Genomic DNA, 16,518 nt, shown 5'->3' on the forward strand with positions numbered 1-16,518 from the left:
GTGTTAAACACTTAATAAAAACAGGCCAACTAATACATTACTTGAACAACAGCAAGTGAGGAAAAGATGCTTATTTTAACAATCTAATAATTATACTTGTACAACAGCTAAGACTGTACATTACTGGACTATTCCGAAGTGCTCAAATGTTACTTGCAGCCTGCATTACTGTGTCTGAAAGCACAAAAAAGGAGATCAGAATACGATCAAGTACTGTATTTTTTCCTAAGCAAAATGGTAAAAGGACAAGTAACCCAAGGATTCAGAATTTCTTTAAAGGGTTACTCAGCAATTTGAATTTCAGCCATATACTGATTTAAAAAAAAAAAAAAAGAAAAGAAATTTCCTTCTCTTATTTCATGCAGAATAGCTGTACAAAGAGAGAAAACAGGATATCAAACAGCCCATGAACAGAGCTCTTAAACACAGAGTGCACATTAATTTTTCAGCTACATTTTTCAGTGGTTCCTTCCACAATAGCCACCTTGCATTTTATTTGTAACATAGTATAGAAGTAAACCTAAATTATAAGAAGGAAAAAAAAACAAAACAAAAACAAAAAAAAAGGAATACAGGCACTCAACTATTGAGAAGGCTCATTATTAAAATATTAATTAGCATAATATGATTCTACATTAATTAAAGCATGTATTTCATAGGAACACTCTATGAACCCCAGGATGACTTACATTCTCCCATATGCATAGACATAATTCCAGTAGAAAAGAAGATACTTTCACAGGAGGAAAACAATTCACAAATAATAAATAAAAATTGTGAATATGATTATTTATCTATCCGCAAATTGCTATCACCAACCAACATGGCACATTTTACTAGATTTTAGTACAAGCAGAATTTGTTCTGCAAAGTCATTACGGAAGGAAGTAAAGATGCATGTCTCCTTTTAAGCAATTTCAGTGTTTGCTGACAAGGAAAAAAATGGCACATAAATGAAAGCAAAAGGAATGAAAGCTGAGTGATTAAAAAAAAAAAAAGACGAGTTTTATGACTGGTCTATGTCAGAGTGAGAAGAAAACAGTCATTTCATCAGCTCTTTTGAACCAGCCATGCTCTGAATAGAGTATGTATCAGTGAAAGAGTAAAAGAACAAAGAAAAGCTTTCCAAGAAAGGGCAAGTACAATGGCATAACTGAAGGAAAATTAATAAAGTTCTAATTGTATAAAGAATTAAATAATGAGGTACAATAATACGTGCATTAATCTGACCTTCTAAAGTACACATGACCAGAGGTGTAGAGAGCTGCTTGGATAGTTAATTCAGTTTCCTGCTAATGCATTATGTGTGCAGGCACTACATGCACTACATATACGTTATACCTATCTAGATTACTAGACTTTTTACAAAAAGCTTGTCAAGTTACAGCTCAAAATTACCTAGTAACGGAGTTTAAAGAATTTCTATTGTTCATGAACTTTTTTTTCCCCACCAATTTCCAGCAAGACACTTACCATTTTATATTTGTTCGATTTTGTGATACTATCTACCAACTTCAACTGATCTTCTGTCTTAGTCACATCTTTCCCAGCCATTCAAGTCTTGCTTCCTCTGTCTCAGCACTGGCCCTATACAGCAGTTTCCAGTTTGCTGACCGCTAAAATTTCCAGTGAAACTGTGAACTCCTGTGTAGCTTGTACAAACCTACTGGCATGCTGCTAAACTACTTTTCACAACTATTTAGGAGTAGTCTAAAGAATTCACAGCCGTTCATGGACTGAAAACCACCATGCATCTTCACCATACAGGGAGCATACCTTGCTCCAGTACTTCAAATGTTACGTGCCTATTTTATTTGACTGCTTCGGCACTTAAAGTGGGCACAATTATGAGCTGGGCTCAATAGTTTGACAGCATATTCTAGAGCATTTAAGTTGACTGCAGCACAAAAGGTTAAATGAATAGCAGTGACTATAGCATTCCAAAGACTATATTTGAAAGAAACGTGCATGTTCCGTTACTGCTAATAACACTACATTAGAAAGCTCCAGTACCTAGATGTTAAATAGTAACTTATACTAAACATCAATATATTAATTCTTACCTCTATTTGTTCCAAGGTGTCTTGCAGTTTTGAATTCAACTCACTATTAATGAAAGAAAAAAAATGTTTAAAATCAAAGTACTGATCATATTAACATTTGACAAGTTTCTTGTTTCCAAAAAAACCTATTTGCCTGCTACTGAGCCACAATATAGTAATTTATCAAAAATCTGCTGTTACTGTGTCAGATTAGCATCACCACACTACTGTTACTACCAGAAGGCACTTACAGCAGACATTTGCAGTATTCCTAACACTTCAAATTAAAGTATTTGTTGCAGCAGCGCATTATCCTAGGTTTAGAATACAACAGTATTAAGAGGGCCCAGACAAGACCTCATCCTGCTAGGATTTACCCAAGCATTCAAAGACATTGCCAACCCCCAGGAAATTAATACTTTAAATGTTTTGATTTGTCACTCTGGCTTACAGCAGAACATAACCTGAAAGGTCAGGGCTACCAAGTCTTTGCAAAGTCTGGTATGGTAACTTTTACTCATTGCTCAGGAACCCCTTACAGAAACACTGTAGGAAAAAAAGAACTTAAGCTAACAAGACTCTCCAAAAAATCTTTTTAAGACCACCATTTCACTTCTCTGAGATATATTTGATATAGAAAGATTAAAAAAAAAATAGAGAAACTATTGAAGACAAAGAAAGTCACAACTGTTCCTTTCCAACAATCAGCTTTAAAAATTTCAGAACACCAGACAGAGAAATAAGACACAAAGTATGACCACTATGTTTTTGTTTGGAATGGTCAAAGCAACCAAGAAATAGGCAGGATATTCTCTTCAGCATGGAAAGCACAGAGTTCTCATGGGATAATCACTGTACCTGATTTTAGACAACTTACCGTGCACTCTGAATCTTATCCAAAGGGGCCTAAGTTAACTACCAAAAGATGGATTCTAGATTTCCTACCTAATTCTCTCCACTTACATGATTTGCCCATCAACCCTGCTTTTTTAGTTCTGTTAGATAACCTGGATACAACATGCTTCAAAGATAGCTTTAAATAGAAAAAAAAAGTGTCAGAAAGAGGTGGCATTAAACACTGAATAGAGTAGCCAGGATTTCTTTGTTGTTTATCCACATGCAACAAGCCTGCAAACATCTCCTGCTGGAGTTTATGAGCATTTCCTGTTATTCAGTTCTTTCAGCTAGCAAGAAGACGTTAGAACAGGAGTAAGAACCTTGCTCTGTGCACAGAGTCACTCCTGTGGGGTTGAAAAACTTCCTCAGCTCCAAAAACGTAATTATTGCAGGTGATCACATTTGACTGATTTAATCTGTATACCAGCATAGATCCTTATGAAAGCTAGTTCCTTGTTTCCACTATTCTAAATCCCAGGCAAGCCTCAGCTTGCAATCAGCTGGTGACAGCGAAGCCTTCAGCAGCTCAGAGACCTGAGCCCTCATGTCATAATTCCCAGCAAATGCCCCAAGATGGGAGCCATTACAGAATTGCATATGTTTCTTTCCTTTTGAGAGAGGAGGATGGGGAGGAATTGAAAAGATCTTTTTCAACATGAAACATAACCAAGGTAAAACTGCCACGTGTTTCTTACCCATTCAACTCCTGTGACAATGCTGTCTTCCCATTCAAGCGAGGGCTCAAGCACCAGTTTTAAATACGCACATTCATAGTTTATTTATTCAACCAAGCTACAATACGTGGAGGCGTTTGCAAGAATACAGTCTACATTTATGTTGACTAATTTAGGAAAAGAAGGTGTGATCACAAAATTTCACTAGAAAAGTAATTTTGATCGAGTATTGATGTGAAAATGTAGAAATGCAGCGTCCAGCTAAATCTATCTGTATTTTCTAGGCCAGGATTATAAAGGTAGTGCTTGGACATAATGGCTACATGATTATTATGAAAGCCCATTTACCATAATTGAGAATTTAATTCAAGGCGTTCATTTCATTCATAAAAAACAAATTAGAAGTCTTTTTTTTTTTTTTGCATCCCCATCCATACAAATCTAAATTAGTCCATTTTTAGACGGCACATTACTGCAATATAACAGAAGTAACATTTTGGCCCAAATGCAAGAGAGAGAGTAATCCTATTATCTGACATTACATTTTCCTACAGGTTTTTTCAAGGGAGCCTACTCATATCAGAACTGATCAACAAGCAGAAGGCAAAAGACTTTGATTTATATTTTTAAACAAAAATGAATCTCATTATGCAAGCATTCTAGAGAAAGAAGACAATGGAGAACAAAAATAATAGAAATCCAGCCTATTCTTTCTGAAGAGGATGAGCACCAAAATAAAAATTATACACTTCATAGAAAGGTTAAAATCCCCTGCTGTTTAAGAGCTGCACCCAATTCCTACCACCATCTAGCAAGAAAAATGAGAAGAATGATTGTAGACAGGAAGGTAGTGATTCTTGTCATGTGGACAGCAGACAAAGGGATACTGTGAAAATTTCCTGGCAGGATACAGAGGTGATGCCTCATATAAGCACGCTGTAAATGCTAGCAGGTGTCTCTTTTCTTCACTAGCTGTTTTTTACTGCAGTCTTAAACAGAAGTGCAAAAGACCTATTTATTCACTTAGCCCAATCCCCTGCTAGTGAAACATTATTCCATACAATACGTATTCTCTCAGACTTCTGAATGTAAAACAGGGCACAGAGACTGAAATGTATGCACTGGGGCTGGGATTTACAGCTAAAATGTCCTTCTGCTCTCACAATGCAAACAAAAACAAGCTCAAAAAACTCTCAGAATAAAGAAGCAGTGCTGATTTTTTCTGTTATCATCCTTTCTTTCAAGAAACTGTATTCTTGGATGTAAGGATATCCTTTTGAACGCAACAACAAAGTAAATCCTCACAGCTATTTGTCATGTATCTTGTCAGTACGCTATCAGATTTAAAATAGTATGACTTTTGCAGTTGAAGTATTCCAAGTGGCAAAAATCTGAACTGACAGTTTAAATTCCAAATTTTGCTATACTGGACATAGTGTAGTGGAGATAAACTTTGAAACGGCAATAAAAGCTTGAAGTGATTCAACATTAAACAGAAATTTTTGTATCATTTAAGTCAAAGAAACCGCGTAATTTATCCTACATCTCTAAAGAGCAAGTTTTTCTAGATGAGCACTGTAAGGTTCTAAGAAATCAAGCTCCCTTTTTGTGCTGAATAAATGTTGCTAATTTCTTCAAAAGAAAAAACTGCAGGAGATATGCAGAATAACTCAGATTAATGTTTGGAGCCACAGAGCATCTGAAAGAGCAATAAATACTAAGGAGAGCTTACTGAACAGTATAGACAAGACACAGGTACAGAAGACTGCAAGACCCACCCCTCTACAGAAGGCAGGGTCAAGCAGAGCAAAAGCTGTTCAGGGGTCATCTTGCTTCTCAACAACTGAATTGTCAAGGGCTGAGGGATCACAGTCATTTTTCCTCATTCAAATAAATAAAGAATAGTTTTAATTCACTACTACATAAGGAAGAGATTGAAAATTTTAATATATGTAAGCAAATTTCAGCTGTACAGTCAATTTATATCCACACACGAGTTTTGTGGAACCAAAAAGAAAGCAAAAAGCAGCTTTTAAATCTGACTTCAGAATAGAGAGGGTCTTATTTCCAGGTACAATTTCTAACTTCATACACTTTTTTGGTGCACCTTCAGATCCTGAAACAGCTATACTTCAAAAGCACAATCTAAACTGAAATCGAGGATTATGGGTAATCACTCTGAAGTTGCAACAAAGCATACATTTAGAGGACAGAGGGAGGCAAAGGATGTGTTTTCATAGATTTTGGTCCTCCTAAGTCAGAAAGCATTCTGACAGGAGATCAAACAATGTCAGCCTTTTACCCACAAATTTAAAATTCTAATTAAAAATAACATAAAAAGAAAATCTAATTAATCTAATGATGTTCTTAGTGGATGAAACATCAAAATGCACTTCGTTTTTCTCCTTTATTGTCATATATGTTACAACTCTGAACTTAATGTTTACCCAATTCTTCTTTTTTCTTTTCTTTCTAAAAAGCAATGGAAACATCAAGTCTTTCTAAGCTAGGAACTGCAGATATTCAAATTAGCTCTGGTTCTGAAAGCAATTTCTCCATGACAGCATGAAGCTCTGCACTTGCTAATTTCATTGCCAAGAATCAGATTAAGTTACTCTCCATGAGCCATCTTGCTGTAGGTGAATTAATTCCAGAATATAAACTTGCTTATTAAAAAATTAGCTCACGTATCTCCAGCCTGCACATTGTAGCACGCTTATAATTCAGTTTTAGTTCAAACTTTACCTGCCAACATACTACAACGGTTACAAAACAATGACATAGTCCAAACACGGATTATATAGTGTTATGATTGCGAACACTGGTTAGTAGTGGTACAGGGAGGGAGGGGGGAAACTACTGAGGATGCTTATATTTTTATAAATTACTTAGTTTCACTTTTCTAAGCAGAAAATTAAATGAGAATTACTGATCACTGTTTTATACCACCTAAATAAAATCATACAGAAGCTGAAATCTGCACAATGTCACCTTACCTTATACAACTGTAATGCTTGAAAGTGCTGGCAGCTTTCTGGCATTCCAAACACAGCTGAATAGCTCCTGGATAGTCTTCTTCCTTAGGATAAAATACAATGGAAAGCTAATTTGGCTTTTGAAGCAAACATTGCAACACCTATTTTTGCTTTGCTTATGTATAAACATGAAGAACAAAATATTTTGCCTCTTACGTCTACACAGTAAAGTTAGAGGAAACGAGTGAGGGTCTACTGCAGCTCTTAATGTGTGAACAGTTTAGAATTAGAAACAGACAACATGTTAGCAACATCTGAAAACACCATGTATTACATTACCTTATGCAAATGACTCGCTGTTTTGTTTCCTTACGCATTCATACAAAACATATCATAACATTTTTATTACAAAACAACTAACACCTTCCCAGTTAACTTTCAAACTTTGTTAATACAATATGATCTATTATTGAGCAAGGAAAGAGGCAAGTTCAGGCACTGGCAGGCTGTTGCCATTGTTTACAAAACCTAAAAAGAGACAAGGGTGACACTCCAACATTATGCCCAAATAAACACTATTTAACTTGACACATTCTATAGCTAATTAGCAATTAATTTAAAGTCAACTGGTTCACACAAGGCCCCAGGACAAAAAAAACCATACTTAGAAAAAAATATGGAAATACTGTCCTATTTTATAAGAAGAATATCCAATAAGTAGACAGATCAATCAGGAAGTACATGAAGATGCCAGGACAAAACCAAAACGAAAACATACACACAAAAATGTAAAACACCAGGATCTTGCCAACAGAACATGGGCAGTGCCTTGGGTACAATTACTATTTTGGTTTTCTATTAGATATGAGGCCAGAAAGGCTCTCGGAGGAAGGAAACTCCTCTTTAATAGCTAAGCTTCCCTTTTCTGTCCTAATTACATCTGTTATATTATGTGCTTCAGAGAGCTAAAATGAAAGGCTGTTACTGGAATTTCAAAGTCATTGATTGAAGAGTAAAAATACAAAGGCAATTTATATTCAGCTATTATCATAAAGAAGTTTCTGAAACGAAATTGGTTTTAACAGCAGCATTCTAATGCAGATCAAGTTTAGCTAAAAACACCAACCCTCACCACACACAATATCCATTAGATGAAAACAGAACAGTACATTGGTCTAAAATGATTGTTGCATTTACAGCTCTTCGCATCTTTCTCCATTGGAAACCTGGTACTTCCTCCATTAAGTCTAACAGAGCTCAAATCAGTAAGCCTGCTTGCATAACATATATTACTAACATATTCCAGATGTAGCTCACCCCTGTAAGTTATTATAGTTTCGTGTCTGGTCTTCTTTTTATTTGGGAACTCTATCTAAATGTTCCTCTGTGAATAGCTACTAATAGTGCTCATGCATATTCCAAGCTACTAAATTCTTCTTGGAGTAAAGACAATAAACTGACGAACACTTGGGACACCTTATTGGGAGCAGACACTGAGCACAGCTCTAAAACTGCACTTAGCCAGAAAGGGCAGTTCCAGCCCTTAATGTTTAAAAATCACTGGCAAATTATGATAATCAGACATTAGGGTCTTTGTGCAGATACAACACCCACACCTTTGTCTCAAGACAACTCCTACCAGTAGACAGTGAAAAGCTGATTTCCTGTGCAACGAAACAGAGCACAGAAATTAAAGGTTAATCATTGTATAGGGCTTACTGATCAGAAGGCAATGTTTATGCAGCCTGTAAATGAATACATTCTTGCTTGGTAAAGAATAAGCAAGCGTGCTAAAACAAGGTGTATTACCCGAGATGGAATTAAACTCAAAGAATCTTAACAGTTACAATTATTAAGGCTCAATTTCCAAATTCAGTAACTAGGGATTATAATGACGTTCCATCCAGTATTAATTGTAAATATTTGTCAAACTAGCAAGCGAAAATTGTTACAATACATGATTATATATAGTTGTCAATAAAAGCTTGAAGCTGTCTTTCATACAATTTTATCACCTTGAGACAAGACCTTATTTTTGTTCTGTGCAGCATCTACTGCATTTTTAAGCAGTATACATACTGCATCAATAGAATTTTCAATGTCATGGCCTGCACTCTGCAATGTTTTTTACAACTGACTATTAAAAAGCCAACCCAATGAATGAGGAGAGAAGTTACTACATTTACAAATAAAATAGTAAGTAGGGAGCCCATATATAAATGTGTAGAGTAATATACCGGCAGAAGTACTTTATCCAGATCCAATATATCAACAATCAGCTAAATTTCACCCTGTTTTTTCTTCCAAATATCAAGCTAAGGCCAGAAGAGAAGTGTAAGTTGAGGGTAGGGAGGGGAGGGAAGACTCCACAGCACTCTTACTGAACTAACTCAAGCCTCAGCGTTCAGATCTAAATTCAGGATTGAGTCTTTGACAGAAAATACTCCCCCCCAGAACAGGGGCTATCTAATTTGATGTGATGTATTTCTCACAACGTTTTAAATTAAAAAAAAAAAAAAAAAAAAAAAAAAAAGAGTAAAAATATAATTCCACCACATGCAGACATCTATACCCTGTTTGCAAGAGGAAGGAAAAAAGGAACAAAATTAAGATGACTAACAAATGTAGACTTAGAATAGCTTCATTTAATAATAGTCTGGCAGGGACTTACCTCCAACATCTCACTCAAACGCACATCAGTTCTTTGCTAAAAATAAAAAAAACAAACCCACAGTGATTAACTACACAGAAATGAACAAAAATACTTTGCCATTGAACAAAAACAACCGTACATACCAGTGTTTTTATTGTTCTCAGAGACTTCAGCAGTCCAATAAGCAACTGTCGTTTCCTTTGGTTTGCAAGAAGCCCCAAACTAGTTTGTGTGAAGCCTTCCTTTGCTATATTCAGGTGTCTGCAAAAGTTAAAAATGAACATAACCTTCGATGATATGTAAACCAAAACTTATTTCTAATAAATTCTATCCATCAAAATACATGCTAGAAAATAAGACTGTCAGCATTGTTAGGGGAACCCAGAAATTGAGATGATAGCAACAGACTACTAAGAAGGTACGTTTTCCCTTCTGCAGAACTTGCCTGTGGATCCATGGTGTATCTCAAAAGGTTCCAGATTTAAAGACAACTCTCAATTGAAAAAGCAAGAGCTGCTAGAGAGAAAGCAGCTGGTATTTGTTTCAGTATCTTTAACTACTATTGCTAATTCCATTCAGCACATAAATAGGAAATATCATCAGCAAGCAAACTTCCTGGGTTTACAGATTTCTTCTCAAATACTTTTCCCCCCTTTCAATCTCTGCCATTATTTAAGCAAGATACCTTCTTCCATTTGTGCAAATAACAGCTGCTAACTGAAGGCCAGTCTGCAATGATGTAACACGTTCAAGTTCCTACAGAGAGACAACAGGTTAAATAAACACAGAAAAAGTCACGCTACACACCAGTGAAGACTAGTGATTAGTAGGTTTCTCTTGACATGTTATAATGACTTTGTAGAATTACTTTATACATTATTTGTTTCATCATTCTATATAGGCTAAGCACCAGAATGTAACATTAATATAAATTACCTTTTAAAATCCTATTCGCTTTTGAAGAAAGATACGTTAAATCCATTTTCATTTCAGTGGGACCCTCTACATTTATCTACTGTACATTTAGCCTAAGAATCTCTATACCATTAATACACCACAGCAGAATGATCAAAGCTTCAGGGACAGAAGCACAGGGTTTAATTTGCATTAATATGCCAGAGAGCAGCAAAATAACAAAAAAATCACGTTTCACTCAGCATTTTCTTGTTTAGAAGCACTTGTGTTCTACCAATTTAATAGATGTCACTTCATAATGAACGTTAATTGTATCCTGTTGAATTTCAGCTGAAAACTCTTCAGCACAGGTGACCTGAATTAAGCTCGATTTTGACTTCATGAAGTGCCTAGCATAACCTCAACTCCTTTAAAAATATAAGTTTTTTTAATATACCCATTAGGATTTCTTTTGTTAAGAACAGCACCGCAGAAAAGCGAATGCTCTCTTCACGCTAAAGAAAATAAAACTTTTTTTTTTAAATACAGCTTATAATTTCAAAGCATATCAAGTGTTTTCTGCAGGGAGAAGGGAGACTTTTGCTTTGAAAACTAATCTGATTCTAAAGATCAGCTCCTGGTCAGTCTCCAAAGATACAAGTAATTCTGACAAATCACTGATCTGCACCTTTCACCAAAATCAATTCCTCCTTAATGTTAGTAATGTTGCTTTTGGAAAAATGTCAGCTTAGTTGCTGATATGCATAATATCTTAAGAAACCAAATTCAAAGATTACTTTCCTCAGTACCTACTCCTCATTAAAAACATACTTTGCAAATGTCTGAGCTATTGAAAAGGCCATTGTTCCCTTTTTCATGAGGGAACACGTACAATAAAGAGCGACTCCATTCCAGTCTTGCCTCTTGCAAAGATTCCATAGAAGCTCTCCTTTGAACATGACTGGATGGAGAGGCACAGGGAGAGAGTGCAGTCTAATAGTCCCCAGATAGGGAGTCTTCCATCCAGTATTTAGGGCTGAACACATTTTTTTCCTCTTCTCAAAGACAATCTTCCTCCCATTGGTTGTTCCTAAAGCTTGCCTTTGCTTCTAAGGAGAAGGGAAAACTAGAAATCCCTTGCCATGTGTCTGTGACATGCCTCTCAGCCCATAGTAGTGCATTGTTAGACCAGAACTTCATACTAGGGATGGGGCACAAACCATGACTTCCCCACACTTCCTTTTGCACAGTGGAAACAACATGTTCAGGAGAAAAAGAGTCAACTGCATTTTTGCCGCTTCTAATGATCTGTTACTGTAATTGGACACTGAACTGGAGCTACCATTACAAAGTACGCACAGCATATCACAAGGTTCATTTCATGAGTCAGGGTGAAAGTGAGTCCTATGATGCCCACCAGAAATCTCTGATAAATAAGTCTACTGACAAGAATAACTTGAAGCCTGTGCTCATAAGTAAGACTGAAGGATTATTGACTTAATCAGGGAAATATGCATTTGAGAAACGTTTTTAAAAGATTCTTACTGGAACAATGGATTTTTAATTGTCCCTTTGCAACATCTGAAAGAACTTCTTGGTATTAAACCTGTGCACCTAACTGAGATGTTGCTGGGATAAGAATATTAACATTACACAGCAAAATGCAAGAAGCACATTCTCCACAGTACTGTTATACACTGAGAGGGGTTTTTCAAAGTGAAGCTGCTGGATTCAGAACAAGCAGCACTTGCTCAACATCATCAACTCTGAACATGCACAACAGCAAAACTATACCAGAAGGATTTAATACTGTACAATTACCCTTTCTGCCCCCCTCTACACTACCTAATGAAGACTCAGCCATTGTAACACTTACCCAACTTCCTTCTGCCATAGCGTCCCATCTGACTCCTTTAACTAAAACTGAAATAATATTACCCTTACAGCCTTTTTCTTCCACCAGTTATTGCAGGAGAGGACACAAGCAATGCTCACCCCTCCATTTTTCTTTAAACAGCAGCACTTTCCCTTCCACTCAGCAGAATGCCAGAGCACAGATGGGACACTTGCAAGGTCACTAAGGCTGGATGTGCGGGCCACAAGCGCAAGCAAGCAGAAAAGGAAGTTGTGCCCTCTGGATGAAAGATCAAAATAATTCCAGCTCTATGACATCTACCATGGGTTAACACCCAGGAGGTACAAGCCCTAGCCTGCAGCAACAGAGCATCAGCTGAGAAGCAGGAGGCAAGGAAGAGAGGAATGCAATAGGAAGAAGGGTAAGGAAGAAGGAGCAGAGAGGAGAAAGCGGGGGAGGAATCAAAGAAAAAAGAGAAGAGACCTCCACCACCAAATGCAGCCACCATTGCCCTCCCACACACTCTCCAGCTTCTTGACCAAAATGAGAATTGCCATAATCACTGGTATGACGACACTTACGCAAGGTGCTGTACACAGACAGAATTATCCACCACAGGGTAATCCTCAGACTACTTTGATAACAATCCCAAGTTTTCACATGGCAGAATTCTCACTGTCATTTCCCAGAAAGATCAGATAAAATCAGGCACAGCTGATCAAATGTATAGGGGCATTATTTAAAATAAATAGGTAGGAAAAAAAACACCTTCTCTTTAGACAATCATTATCATAGCTGTTCGATTTATGTTTTGGGAGCAAGGAGAGAAGCCATGCCAACATTCTACTACAAGCAGCTAATGCAGTTTTGCTTTGTTTTGCTCTCAGAGATCTTTGACTTGTTGAGGCCCTATTTGCAGCTCTGTCTTCTCTTAGATGCTTTCGTTTCATGACTGCCTGAGATTAGCGGCAGGTTTCTGGTTAAGTGCTCTTTAGAAAGGTCATTGCTGTTTTCTCTTACAGAAAAAAAATCTGAAACCATTCCTAAACACAGCAGTAGAGAAGCTCCTGTTCAAGTCCATTACAGGTATTAGTCAAGCCTGTGAATTTCTGTTTTAGAAATCCTTCTTAAAATGGCCATATGCTGAAGCCTTTATAGGAGCCTTTATTGAGCCTCCAGCTCAATATGCCCTTCGTTCTTCTCACTCTACAGATACAGGTTTAGCAGACATAGACAGCTAGTTTCAACCAGGCACTAGCATCTCTACGAACAAATTATTAGATTTAATCCCAAATGAAACACAAGCAGCATTATAACAGCACAAAATGGAGTGGTTTAACTCTGAAAAAGTGACTGTTCATTGTCTTACCTGAACATATGCAGGCTGTTTCTCAAGAATTAAGTCTGCAACTTTTTTAGATACCTTAAAAAGAAGAATATACATATGATACATAGCAATCTCAATTAAGTAGGCCATCCCTATATTAAAGATCTACAACAAGTTGCTGATTCTGGATCATTTAGTTCTGTAGTTTTCAAATTTGTTAACAAATATGCCACAACAAGGTAAAAAAAACCCCTTAAAAATGACAAGCATCTTTCCTTAGTAGCAAGATAAGAAAAAATGTTTACTGTTCCATCTAGGAATTACTGGGCATTTTTAAATTAATCCCTTACCTCTGTGCTTAAGGAACACGCTAGAATAGAAAACAGAAATAATATGGGACACGACAACTGTTTACATTCTGCTTATGCTACAGCTAGGTACAAATTTAAGTTAACCGTCTACCATGGGGATTTAAGAAAGCCTTAAGGACACCTACCTTTCAGACTAATATTGTATTAAATAAAATCTGTGTCAAAATGAATAAATATTCACTCCGTGCATATTATATCCTTTCTTTAGCACACAGAACATGCTTATTTTAAAATTTTCTCCATTGTTCTGAACTAACAGTAAGTGGAATGCTACTGAGAGCCGCTGTCTGTACTGAATTTAAAAATGGGCACTGCTACCTTGATCAGTCCCTTGTGCGCAACCACACATGCTTAAAAAAATTAAGAAATTCAACAGCAACAGTCATATAAACACAAGCTTGGGAATAGTGTGTTTTATTTTGTTTTTCAGCAGGGACTACAAATATTTAAGAAGAAGCAGTTTCAAACATGACAAGGAAATTATTGGTATTGCTCTATATTCTTCTTGGGGGACTATACTCCTAGAAATGAAAATAAAATAAAACCGGCTATGACAGCCAGCCAGCCCACAATGCACTATTGGGAATGAAAGATAAGGTGGTTTTTATACTGCTTAGTCAAACACAGCACAAAGTCGGGATCTTCAATCGGCATTCCTGTAACAAACTTACAGTGTCTCCACCAGGTCAGTTCCCATCCTCCAGTACAGCACCTGCACACAACTCATCTTGAAAGTACTCTGATATCATCAGCTGGCAATCTGGACAAGGGACATATATCTAGCTCTGCTTTCCTCCTTCCATACTAAAAACTAGCCAGAATCACCAAAAGATCTTAAAACCTCTTAGTCGTTCTATAAATAATAAAGTTTTCTTCTGCAGGACAGGAAAAGACCCACTCCAGAGCAGGGTGGGGGCAGGAAAGGATGTTATCAGGCCAAAAGCTACACAAGCCTACATGACCTTGGCATTCTAAAGAAGTTTTGTTCACTGCACAGTGTTTATCCTGTGAAACTTTCACTCCCCTTTTCCGACCTGTTCTTCCCGCTAGCATTGTACCTGTAAAAACTTTAGGACAGGGATATACCTGCTAGTCATGCTGTTCCCTAGCACAAATCTTACTGCTTGATTCTTCACTGTTAAAGGGATTCATCAAGCAGTACATATGAATAAAAGATGAGTTTCATTTTCAGTTTTTACACTGCTTTTTTTTATTTTGCAAGTTTTTAGTTACCCCTGACTAATAACAACCTCAACAGTACCAAGCATCTGCCAGAGCCTATTTTTTTTTTCTTTCCCTGAACTAAGTGATTCTACTTATCTGAGTTTCCAAGCTATTCTCCTTCCTTTCTTTTGGATGAGCAATATTATCCCAGGTTACTTCCATTCATTTCCAAATTGTCCCACCCCTTTTGGCATCTTCCATACGATTGTGTTGATTTATTTTTTAATTCTTAACTTGTGGAATCCAGAGTTGCAATTGTTAGCAATGAATGTGGCTGCAGTTATCAACGCATGCAAATAATGTTCTTTGAGGGGACCAAACAATTTTCTCCAAAACAATTTTCTCTTTCCTAATCACATCAGGAAAAAACCTTTAAACTCCTGAAGAAAAAAAAAAAAATACAGCTGAGGATATCAGTCTACTAATTAAAACAAAGCCAGACAGATGTACAACTAAAAAGCCTCCTAATTCAAATTGTCTGCACCAAGACGATTAGACAAATTAAAGCTGACACAATACACATATTAAAGTCTTGAGTGAGATGGAATCCATCCAACGGAATGGAAAACTGTAACGGGAAAACTATAGAAAATACGGAGTCTATAGTGACCCCAAAAATAAAGGCATGATCAAGATCACCTGTGCAAAAGTAAATGGTAACAGTCATTGACAAGTGGAAGATCAGAGCTCTATCACCTATAATTCACATTCGTTTGAGTGCTTGTGTTACAAAAATTTAGAAGTTGGAATTATCCATAAACCACTATTGTAAATTCCTATGTCAGCTATAGATACGGGCACTGAAGTGAAAAAGGCAGTATTTATTCTTTTCAAAAGCAGAGGCATTGTGTGATCTGTCAACAGGCTTCTTGAGTCCTCTATCAAATAATTTATTCACATCACCATTAAAATATTTTTAGAACTGAACTAACAATGTAAAACATTCTGCAGTAACATCTTCCATGAAGGACACTAATGTCCTTTAAGACAGTAATCTAAATGACATATCACAAGATAAATGGACAATAATTGAGACAGGAGAAGAAAACATGCAAAGGTCTCTCACACTCCACCTGGAAATATGACACAAGGACGTAATATACAGCATACAAGAAATTTTAGCAACTTGGCACATGCCCAAGATGGAAAACAAACCCGAGCAAATCCTTCCTATAGCAGAATCACATTTAGACTAGATCAAGGAAGACACAAGAATGGCCCAACCCTGACTGGGGGGCATGGTGGGGGAAGAACTGGACATGTTTCTCGTCAAAAGTTTTGTCTTTGATAATTTCTGTTTGGTTTTTTCCTAAAAGAAAGGCACATCTGAGCTACATCTCCTGGAAACCTCATGCTCAGTTCTCACTCCTATCATTCATAAGCTGCATGTACTTCCCAGTTCACATGTTTCAGCACAGCAGCTGCACAGTAGCTGTAGCCGGTTCCCATCCTGCAAGCAGAATGGCCAAGACATTGGTAACTGGTATTAGGAATATCTCAATGAAGTTGTCTCAGCCTTGAGTGTATTTTGTTGCAAAAATAGGTCACCACCAGATGTCCTCTTAAACTTTAAAAAACTAAAAAACAACACAAAACCAAAAAACAC

General features: G+C 36.8%; 1 protein-coding gene across 3 annotated transcripts in view; it reads right to left on the reverse strand.

The window, feature by feature from the left end:
* Positions 1-16,518, reverse strand: part of VPS50 (VPS50 subunit of EARP/GARPII complex) — an 89,679-nt gene that overhangs the window by 59,673 nt on the left and 13,488 nt on the right. For all 3 annotated transcript variants that reach the window (XM_054190982.1, XM_054190983.1, XM_054190984.1), the window contains exons 5-10: positions 13,360-13,413; positions 9,927-9,997; positions 9,385-9,502; positions 9,260-9,295; positions 6,610-6,692; positions 2,064-2,106 (exon numbers count right to left, since the gene is read on the reverse strand). In XM_054190982.1, coding sequence (XP_054046957.1) covers positions 2,064-2,106; positions 6,610-6,692; positions 9,260-9,295; positions 9,385-9,502; positions 9,927-9,997; positions 13,360-13,413 — 405 coding nt within the window. The remainder of the gene's footprint in view (positions 1-2,063; positions 2,107-6,609; positions 6,693-9,259; positions 9,296-9,384; positions 9,503-9,926; positions 9,998-13,359; positions 13,414-16,518) is intronic.

The sequence above is a fragment of the Rissa tridactyla genome, chromosome 2 (assembly GCF_028500815.1).
Source record: "Rissa tridactyla isolate bRisTri1 chromosome 2, bRisTri1.patW.cur.20221130, whole genome shotgun sequence".
In the NCBI taxonomy this organism is placed as follows: domain Eukaryota; kingdom Metazoa; phylum Chordata; class Aves; order Charadriiformes; family Laridae; genus Rissa; species Rissa tridactyla.